At 36.2% G+C, this 11016-nt stretch overlaps 1 protein-coding gene across 1 annotated transcript; it reads left to right on the top strand.

Annotated features, from left to right (window-relative positions):
* Positions 1 to 1081: 1081 nt before the first annotated feature.
* LOC107828366 (splicing factor U2af large subunit A) lies at positions 1082 to 7424 on the top strand. Its single transcript, XM_016655656.2, has 13 exons — positions 1082 to 1395; positions 2140 to 2420; positions 2686 to 2793; positions 3432 to 3502; positions 4121 to 4191; positions 4271 to 4315; positions 4478 to 4537; positions 5143 to 5203; positions 5290 to 5402; positions 5778 to 6224; positions 6326 to 6461; positions 6572 to 6639; positions 6949 to 7424. Exons 1-13 carry the CDS (start codon positions 1333 to 1335, stop codon positions 7084 to 7086), a joined length of 1662 nt encoding a protein of 553 aa, XP_016511142.1. The 5' UTR covers positions 1082 to 1332; the 3' UTR covers positions 7087 to 7424.
* The last annotated feature ends 3592 nt before the right edge of the window (positions 7425 to 11016 follow it).

Below are 11016 nucleotides of genomic sequence, written 5' to 3'. Positions count from 1 at the left end.
TCTGATCCCCATAAAGCTCGATCTCAAACCGGGTACGTGTTTACATGTGGAGGTACTGTCATATCATGGCACTCCACAAAGCAGTCAATTGTTGCTACTTCTTCAAATCATGCTGAGATAATAGCTATTCATGAAGCAGGTAGGGAATGCGTATGGTTGAGATCAATGATTCATTTTATTCAAGAAAAATGTGGTTTGGAGTGTGATAAAAGATCCACAATTTTATACGAAGACAATACTGCATGCATAGCCCAATTGAAGGGAGGATTTATAAAAGGAGATAGAACGAAGCACATTTCACCAAAATTATTCTACACACACGATCTTCAAAAAAATGGTGACATTGATGTGCGGCAAATCCGTTCAAGTGACAATCCAGCAGATTTATTCACTAAATCTTTGCCAACTTCAACTTTTGAGAAGATGGTATACAAGATTGGAATGCGGAGACTCAAATATTTGAAACAAGGTTTTCATCAGGGGGAGTAAAATACGCGATGTACTCTTTTTTCCTTACTAAGGTTTTTTTCCCACAGGGTTTTCCTTATAAGGTTTTTAATGAGGCATCTAGAAATGCGTATTACTAAATATGTATACTCTTTTTCCTTCACTAGGATATTTTTCACTGGGTTTTTCCTAGTAAGGTTTTAACGAGGCACAATACCTTTTAATGAACATCCAAGGGGGAGTGTTATGAAAATAATTATATTGTGGATGTTCATTTATTACTCCGCTATAGATAATCTTCCTGAAGAAGATTATCCATTTAGTACTCTGTTGAAGTTTATCTACAAGCAGCTGATGTAGGCAGGTTGCAAGCAGCTCAATGAAATGATTTACAGCAGGTTCTTATTAAACAGGCAGGTCGCAAGCAGCTCATGCAGACAACTTACAAGCAGTTAAAGAAAAGCCTTGCAACTACTTCCTGAAAAGCCTCGCAGCTGCTTCCTTTCTTCTATAAATAGAGGAGTTTTCAGTTCATTATGTACATGAATTTGAAGTTGAATAATATATCAGTTTCTCTGTATACTTGTCTTTACTTTACGGTCTTTATTTTATAACAAACATTTCCATTAATCTTATTCTTCTTCTTCTTTATTGAATTCGGACATCAAATTTCTTTTAAGCAAAAATCAAATCATACTCAAAATCACAATTTGGTAAAGTGGATATACAATTGTACCCTTTACGAAAATCCCAGTTGGACGACTATTCCCAATTACAGAAACGGTGAACGGGTGAAACCTTTTTCTAGCCCTAGTTTTGTGTTGCTTTTTCTCAAGGCGAAGAAGAAAAAGGAAGTAAAAATTAGAGTGTAACACAGGGGGAACGATGCAGGACTATGAAGGCAATGGAGTAGATATAGACAATAATGGCGCCTCTCCTTACAGTCAGGTACTCTCTCTATTTCTATTGGATCAATTTAAAGCTTTTATTTTTTAAATTGGATTTGAACTTGTAATGGTGATGAATTAATCCACAGAGATGTTTAGGGCTACTAATATATTTTTTGATTGTTTGATGGTCGATAACTTTGAAAACATGACTATAAAAACATCAACTTTTTGGTGTAAAATCAGAGTTTTTTTGGAATTAAATTACATCGTTAGAGAATTACACTCTATGGCGGTCCTTATAATCCCCAAGTTGTGACTTAGCCAATACCAAAGCTTTATGATATCACTCAATATTTCCAATTAGACTTGTTATTCATTCCTTAATGTTTTGAACTGAAATTACATCCTTAGGAATTACACAAAAGTAATGTAAGTCACCATTTATATGATCTAAAGTATTTGGAAATGTTTGAAAAACGGCACTTTGAATAGTGATAGTGTTATTTAACAGGGATACGAGAGTAGTTATACTGTAAGTAACATGTTGGATGTCGGGTATCTGAAATATTTTTCCTGATTCACGCTCTTTAATTATTTTATTTTTTTTGTCTCAAATTATTAATAGGGGCTTCTAGTGCTCTAAAATTTTCAATTTGCACAGTTTCAAGTATTAGATTATTATGGTTTCCCATCCTTAGATTTGTTATTTATGTCATAATAATCTAAGATTTTGGTTCAATATGTAAAATTTGTAATTTTCATCACACACTAACTTTTTCTGCTACCAATTTGCCTCTTCCAGCATATTTCTCGTGACCATGAGAATGAAAGGGACTCATCAAGAAGCAGGGATAAGGAGAGGGACAAAGGGCGTGATAAGGACAGGGACAGGGATAGGAATAGAGATAGAGACAGGGACAAAGTGAAGGAAAGGGACAAAGATAGGCATAGAGACAGAGATGGGGAGAAGGACCGTGATCGTCATCACAGAGATCGTCATAGGGATCGGAGTGATAGGAGGGAGAGGGAGAGGACCAGAGATAGAGATGAAGATGATCTTCATCGAAGTCGAGATTATGATAGGTAAGTTCTGTTAGTTGGATTAATATTGTGTACTTCCTTTCAGTTTTTTTGTGATGGTATTAGTGATATTTATATTTTGAGAATCATTTCCTTTGATTATTAACTTCAAATTCTGTTGGTTTTCATGTCATTGTTTGCTCTACTCTATATACTTTAGCCTGATCTTCATATGAGATTCATGTGATTTGGTGCTTTTTGATTTAATATTCTACCAAATTTCCGAGTTTTCCTGTATCTTGATGTGATTGTTCATTCGTCCTTGCAGGCGAAGAGACAATGACAAAGATAGAGAGGATCGACGTAGACACAGGCCTAGCTCAAGGGGTAGATCTGAGCATAGATCAAAATCTCGATCACGGTCGCCATCCAAGAGGTTTACGGCTGCTCCTATATCTTCTTATCGGAGCATTGAGATATTATATTTTTGTTAATTTTGAAGTCCTAATGCTCCTTTATGAATGTTTTCTGTCTTGACATTTTAGTTACGTTAGGCTTTTCCTTTACATGAAGTAAATAGTTATTTGCAGGAATGCTGGTGAGACTGGTCATTGTATTCTTTGATCTGTCAAATTGGAAAGGGAATAATGAGTGCTAGAGTTATAGATGGAATTGGATTAAAACAGTACTTGAAAATTTTGTTATTTGGCCTTGTGAGTTGGTGATTTGGTATTTGGCTACAGAAAATCTTTGTTATTGCAAAAGGTTAAAGCTGCTATGATGACTTTGATATCCTCACTCTTTTTACTGAAAATGTATTTGATACTGACTGTTTGTCCTTTTTAATGCTTGTGATTTCTCGGTCTTGCCCCTTGTATTGTATTTCTTTTATGAGCGTCTTTTTCTCCGTTTGATTTTTAGTCATGCCCTTCTATTTCATATGTTTATCTGGTTGAAACCTTTCTAGTGTTACATATGTCCCAGTGAGCTGCTAACATCCATATAGATCATCGAAAGTTAAAATTTGCTACAATTTATGACTTTGCTACTGGTACTAACGATGTGTCTTTTCAGCAAAAGGATCAGTGGTTTTGATATGGCGCCTCCTACCAATGCGTTGTTACCAGGCGCTACTGATGTTGCAGGTACACGTCCCATCAGTTTTCTTACAATTAAAAGTATCTTGAAATCTGTCATGTTTTTTCTTGGACATAGTGTGGAAGTTCGTATCAAAATGCATGGTTACATTTTGGTAAGCTTTTTGGTTCTTTGACTTCCACCTATATCGGTAGAGAGTTCTGGTATAGATTAGCTCTTTTGGTTTTCTTTACTTTTTACTTGGTGAAATAATTCCGAGACTGAGAGCGTTTTGGTTTCTTGTTGTGTTTGGTGTTTGTTTGTTTGTTTTGTATTGTCTTATGTTCTAAGAAGGCAATGTTGGGCTACTTGCCCCACTGTGCTGACAATGGGCGTGAGCCGACTTCTGTAGCTTATATGTACAAGGAAGAATCGATACAGGTCTTGTTCATCTTCAACAAGGAATTGCTATCTTGGTAGTTTACAATTATATTCCCTAGTAATGAATACACTGTAAAAATCTCCATCCCTTCAATTGTTTTATTTCGATTTGATTACAAAGTCTTTTATTTTTTCAACAACATTGAAAGAAGAAAAATATTGTGTATAAATATTCACTTGCTCTTAGAATTTGAAGTATATACTTATTTTCATTTTATAAGATGCTATTTCATTCATCTGTGCAGGTCAAGTTCCTGGGACTAACCCAGCAATTCCTGGACTGTTTTCTAACATATTTCCTTTAGCATCAAGCCAGGTATAGTCATGGACCCTTTTTAATAAATGTCCAATGATTTATTGTGATTCTCATTTATTTGTTTTGTGGCTTCTCTCAGTTTGGAGCTCTCCCGATGATGCCAGTCCAGGCAATGACACAGCAGGTTTATAATTTGTTGGGCACTTCCTATTGTCTCTCTCTCTCTCTCTCTCTCTCTCTCTCTCTCTCTCTCTCTCTCTCTCTCTCTCTCTCTCTCTCTCTCTCTCTCTCTCTCTAATGGCATCTTCTTTTACCCTGAGTATATCCTCGAATGATGTTTTATCAGGCTACCAGACATGCTCGGCGAGTTTATGTTGGTGGACTTCCTCCTACTGCAAATGAACAGGTATTAGACTTCCTCCTGCTGTGGGGGCTGGTAGTTATACATATTTTTGTGACATTGCACATCTTCTCCAGTACGTTGCAATTACTTTTTGACATCAACACTGGCACTTTACATTGACTTACTGATGTCTGCAGAATGGGAACCTTCCGTAGTCATATCATTTTTTGGCTAGATTGTTATTCTTATGTAGATATAGTAACTAGAAACAACTCTAATGCAAATAAATGTAAATTTTTGGGAGAATATCCCTTCAGTTTACAATCCTTAGAGAGAACCTTTCTTGCATTAACTTGATAAAGAGAAAAAAAAGAGGAAATTTGCTTGTCCTATTAGAGTGAGATGTAGATCTTTTCTGATATCTGTGATTAACGGGTGACATTTCATTGTTCACTGATAGCAATTATTTCGTACTATGATGGACAAATTAGGCTTTTTTATGTGTGTATATCAGTATATGTAAGTAACAATCAAGTTTTCGCCCTCCAAGATTACGGATTATCATAGGGTTGAACTTACTAACTTTATGGTTTTAGGTAATTTATTACTCTGTTTGTGGCGTATCTTTGAGTACTTTTTATGTTGGCTCACTGTTGATCTACATGCAGTCTGTTGCTACCTTCTTTAGTCATGTCATGTATGCAATTGGAGGAAACACTGCTGGTCCAGGTTGGTTCGAGGATTAATGTGCTTTCCCTCGCTATTATCACTAAATTTGCCATTTTGATGCTCAGAGTATTATTTGAGATTTTCAGGGGATGCTGTTGTCAATGTTTATATAAACCACGAGAAGAAGTTTGCTTTTGTTGAAATGAGATCTGTAGAGGAGGCTAGTAACGCGATGGCTTTGGATGGTGTCATTTTTGAGGTATTAAATGTCATATGACTTGAATAGGTGTTGTATGTTAGCTTTCTACTACTTATAGTTTATTGAAGAGAAAGCAAAGAAAGGAAAGATTTTAGTTTTCACAGGATTCTAACCAACTCTCTGATCCTCCCAGTCTTGTTCAGCACAAGGAGAAGTTTCGAACTAACATCCCTTCGCCCCGTCCCATTATATAAGCTGGAATCTGCAAACCCTGTTCTTTTTGTTGGTTACTATTTATGTATTACTTAAGGGGGGTTTCGGGTGTTCGATAACATATAACCAAAGCATCATGTCTTTTTGTGTCAAGCAAATGTCCTTAAATGTATTCCAACTCTGATTGCTATTTGCTCTGTTTGCACTGTATGTTTTGCTCAGGGCGGACCAGTTAAGGTTAGAAGACCCAGTGACTACAATCCTTCGCTGGCTGCTACTCTTGGTCCTAGCCAACCGTGCCCTAACCTCAACCTTGCAGCTGTCGGATTAACACCAGGTTCTTCGGGAGGGCTTGAAGGTCCTGATCGCATATTTGTTGGTGGTTTACCCTACTATTTTACAGAATCACAAATCAGGGAACTTTTAGAGTCTTTTGGTCAACTTCGAGGATTTGATCTTGTCAAAGATAGAGAAACTGGGAACTCAAAAGGCTATGCTTTTTGTGTGTACCAGGATGTGTCTGTTACTGATATTGCTTGTGCAGCGCTTAATGGAATTAAGATGGGCGATAAAACTCTTACTGTTAGGCGTGCTAACCAGGGCACAACCCAACCCAACCCTGAGCAAGAGAGTGTATTGTTGCATGCACAACAGCAGATAGCTTTGCAGGTGAGATATTTCTGTGCTCTTTCATTCAGTTTTCAGGTTCTTAGGCTATATGCTGATACAGGGACTGCGTAGCTCACTCTCAGTGTCATGTTCTTTAATAGAGATTCATGTTACAACCTGGTGCATTAGCAACGAAGGTCTTGTGCTTGACTGAAGTGGTCACTGTGGATGAGCTCAATGATGATGATGACTATCAAGATATTTTGGAAGATATGAGGACTGAATGTGAGAAATTCGGTGAGTGGTAATATCAAGTCTTCTGTTTCCTATATTCAGCATAGCTTATGGCTGGAATTTGAGTTTGGAATCTTAACTTGTATATGCTTTTTTGTACGGCTACTTTGCAGGAGCTCTAGTGAATGTTGTCATTCCACGTCCAAATCCTAATGGTGTGCCTACACCTGGACTAGGAAAGGTACCTGTCTGCTGATCTCTTAAACCATCATCAAGGTTAATTATGTTTATAATCTGATTATTGTCCTGTATATGTTGGAAATAAGGAGATTCAGCTTGTATCTTATTTTCATTATAGCGACCTGCCGAAAAATGACTGTTATTTGGTGTTTTTCACTTCTGTTATTTATTATTGCTTCCTTAAGTGTTGCCTGACTTGGAACATTGCAAAAGGGCTTCAATACATTTGTACTGTTTTTTTCTCTTGGTGTTGGTGGTTTGTACTTGTGAATGTATAATTGCTAAACTAGTTTCCGGGTTGTTTTTTCAGGTATTTTTGGAGTATGCAGATGTCGACAGTTCCAGCAAAGCTCGGCAAGGACTGAATGGAAGAAAATTCGGTGGTAACCAAGTTGTAGCTGTCTTCTACCCGGAGAACAAGTTCTCTGAGGGAGACTATGAGGCTTAGCTCTAACCACTATAGTTATGATAGATAACCTTCAGAGTGTTACTATATGGGGAGCTATTGCATGGCTTTAGAAATTATCTCCTCTTGGAATGAGGGATTATAGTCGCCCTGTTACCTTTCCTTTTTCTTTTTCCTTTTTGGGCTACGTTTTTCTGGTTTTGAAGTTTGTTCGTGTCATCAAAGCTGGTGTAAAATATCAAACAGGAATATTTATTGGCTTGTTTGTATTTTTTTATAATTATGTTAGTATAGACCCAGGTTGTCATGTACTTCATTGTTCCCTAGCCAAGAAGAACAATTTTGTTTGTTAGTGTAATGTATTGTTTTTACTTCTTCTAGTGCCGCTTAAATAACATTGTTCTATTTGGATGATATGCTATATGGATTTTACAATTTGAAATTGTTGTGATGATAAATGAGAGAGCATTAACAAATTGTCGATTCAGGGTAATGATTCCCCACTCTAGGGAAAATTTAAAGTTGACTATATCTTCTATTAATGCTTATAAATTGTCATGTACTGGCCTGTTCCCGCCACTGTTTTATGGGCGGCGTTTTTACTTATTATTAGAGCAAGGCGTTAGGTTCGGATTGTCGGGAAAACTTTGTCTTTTAATCTCATTTTATACAACACTGAAAGAAAATACTTAAAGTTTAGCAATCAGAAAAGTTTAATTCGTTGATATTAAACATTATGTTAGTAGAGCTTTTCTTTTTGTGTTTTTCTACCTACGTACGGACGTACCCATAGCATTTGCGACGAGGTCAATTTGGTGAATTACAAATTTACACACCACCCAGTGTTAAATGGCGGCAGGAAGGAAGATTCAACCATTACAGCGAATTTGAGTCCGACTCCAAAAAAGTATAAAACCAAAAATCACCAATTATTTTGTTTGAATCTCTGTATAGAAAACGGAGCTGAGAGAGGAGATGAATTGGGTTCAGCGGAAAGTGTATCTGTACAATGTCACTTTTGGTCTGTACATGCTTGACTTGTGGGAACGTTGTCTCTTCAGTATCCTTACATTTTCAATTTAGATCTGATTCTCCTTTTGCTTTCTATCAGTTTCTGTTATTCATTTTGTCAACCTATTGATTCCTCGAACTGCTGAGTGTTTAATGGATCAGATTTATTCGATTTGGATTTTCATAATCAATCTTAGATACATTGGTCCTTGTATTATTGTGGTTTATTACCTATAACGGGTTTCGATGTGCTTCCGAGTTCTTCAAACGGTAAGCCGCCTTTGTATTTTTTTTTCTCCTTGATGATATTGTTTCTTACGCTCTCTAATTCAGCTATTTGCATTATTTTAAATGTCACAAATTTGATGCAAATCTAGTACCTATATGTTCGGTCTGGAAAATGGATGTCTAAAGGTGTAATAAAATCATATGCAGTTGTATTTCATAAACGTGATTGAAGAATTTTTGTTGTAAAAATGAGAGTTGGAGGAGGAAACATTCGATGACCCAAGAAGGTTGATAATTTTATTGGTGCTGTTGTCAGAATTCTTCAATTGTTTATACAAGATAAACTGGCTGTTGATATTTTTCAGACCATCATTTTTGGTTGTCAAGTCTTAAGATAGATATAGTTTATGTTACTACTTGAATTTGCATATACAAGCAGCTCAACCCTCGCTTTATTTTCCTTTTCTCCTAAAACTTTTTTGAGCCATTCGTTGTATATATTCAATCAAACATTGATTTATATATTTTGTGAGTACAGAGTTCCAGTTACCTTTCAGAACCATTTGATTGTGAGTCAGAGTGAGTAAGGAAAGAATTGAAGAGAAAAAGTGAGATTTAAAGGTAAAGAAAAGATACTACAGCGAGCCTACAACTTGTGGATGTAGAAGAAAAATAAATCAAGCGTCTATTCTGTTGTTAGTCTAATGAGCGATCTCTGACTGTGGGCATCTAGTGAGTGTGTGCACTGAAAGACTGACCATTGGTTTTGTCAACAAAGGTATATTCACATCACAATGAAGTCATCTCCGTCAACTTGTCCTACCTGGATACCTTACTGTTTGTCGTGCTGAAGCTTAATTTGGTTACAATACCAGCTCACATAAAATACTTGAATGTCATACCGAACTGATTTATATGATCTGGTTAGGATATGTATGTTTTTAGGTTAATCTGAATTACGACCACAAATAACTATAACCGCCACAGGCTATTCGCTGCCTTTGGTGACTCAAATGGGTCAAAAAGATTTTATTCAAATTTTGATGCGTATTCTCTCTTGGATTCCTTGTCTAATACATGAAACGTGATCCAGTTTCTGTTTTTCTGTTTATGCTCTTTGCCTGGTTGAATTAAGACCACAAATATGTTATTGAGGTGAGATTGTCTGTTTTTGTTACACGGTCATTGTATTAGTTCTTAAAATTTAGTCAAGCTCTTGTACCATTTACCAATTATTCTTAACAGTAATCCGATTCTTTTGGTGGTTTTGTTGTTCTCAGGCAGATGTGGTGAAATTCATGAGCTTCACAAGTTTGTTCTTAATTGTTACTAGAGAATGTTTGCTGTCTGTGGACATGAATGATGAATATCCTCTTCAAATAGTTTCTTCCTTTTGTATGTGTACCAACATGTATATGAAGAAGCAGTGGTGATACATACAGATTGAGGAATGCTTTGAAATTAGTCATTCAATTTGGGGTAGGGGTTAGTGGAAAGCTTCTTTGGAACCGATGTAGGGGTTAGCAGATTTCTTGTACTTGTATTTTTCAAAGTAAAATGAGTTTAGACAGATGGTAATATCCAGTCATGTATTGCTTCAAATGCAAGTTTTAATCTCCTTGTCCTGATTTCTTTGGGGATGCAATGCTAATAGGTTTCAATACCTTTTGAGTTAATTTATTCTTGAAGACTTCATAATGGGGCCTTAAATGTGTGTGCTGAAGACTATTTAGAGCCTTAGATGTGTTTGCGTGGTAGTAGGGTTTGGAACGGAAGTAGAGGAGATGACATAAATGAGTTTCATAACTCCTTTGGCAAACTGAATTTATCACAAAAACATCATAGAATGCATATCTGATCCAGAGGTAGAAGAAGTATAACTGTAATTGCAGCAGAACATGTTCTCGACAAATTGATTACTCTAACTTTGATTTTCTTTGCATCAGTAGAGCTTTATAACGAAGAGTGGAGTTCACATCCATCATGCGACGGCATGAAAAATGAAACTTTTCACTACAATTTGTTTATGAGCTTTTAGGCCTAAAATTGGGGCTAGTGAAGTTGCCCACTTTATCTTTTCAATGAAAGTAATAGTAAGGTGTTAGTGCGGAGTTGCGTCAGCTATGAATATAGACTAGGCTAAGGGATAGACTTCATCTCAGTGAGGCATTTTGTGAAGTGTTCTCCTACCCCTCTCCTGAGATAAAGTCATATTGACTCTTTGCTTGTGTAATTTGTAAGCAGCATTACTGTAAACCATCAATTTAAGATAATTCTCAAAGTGAAAAGATTTTTTTGGGATGACCCACTGTTAGGCATTAGCAGTTTGAGAAGAAAAAAGATCTTATCCACGTAAATAAAGAATATAAAAAGGAAAATGGAAATAAAATTGTGGGGTGGTCCATACCACTTCCCGGCATAATAAAGAGTTAGAAACTAAAAAAAAGTAGATGCATTCAAGTCAATGAAAACATTAATTAAGTGTTGGAGAAAAGATATGCTGGCTTTGTGGTTGTATGTTTAGATCTTTTCAACTTTGTATATGTTTACTGGGCATATACTTTTTAGGTTAATTAACAATATAATCATAAGGTAAAGTGATTAATATACAAATCAAAGGAAGCTCACGTGCAACTTCGTATACAACTCAATGTTGATAAAATGGTGTACTGCATTTTAGATTCACTATGCTGTTTAGGGCAACCCATCATATCATATGACATTTCATCTTCA

The sequence above is a fragment of the Nicotiana tabacum genome, chromosome 17 (genome assembly GCF_000715075.1).
Source record: "Nicotiana tabacum cultivar K326 chromosome 17, ASM71507v2, whole genome shotgun sequence".
In the NCBI taxonomy this organism is placed as follows: Eukaryota; Viridiplantae; Streptophyta; class Magnoliopsida; order Solanales; family Solanaceae; genus Nicotiana; species Nicotiana tabacum.
The sequence above is the reverse complement of the archived record's forward strand: the minus strand, read 5'-3'. Positions and strand labels throughout refer to the sequence as shown.

Coding starts and splice junctions, on each gene's coding strand:
- LOC107828366 (XM_016655656.2), top strand. CDS start 1,333: ATGCAGGACTATGAAGGCAATGGAGTAGATATAGACAATAATGGCGCC. Junction 4,538..5,142: donor CTCCTACTGCAAATGAACAG/GTATTAGACTTC, acceptor ATCTACATGCAG/TCTGTTGCTACCTTCTTTAG. Junction 6,462..6,571: donor GACTGAATGTGAGAAATTCG/GTGAGTGGTAAT, acceptor GCTACTTTGCAG/GAGCTCTAGTGAATGTTGTC.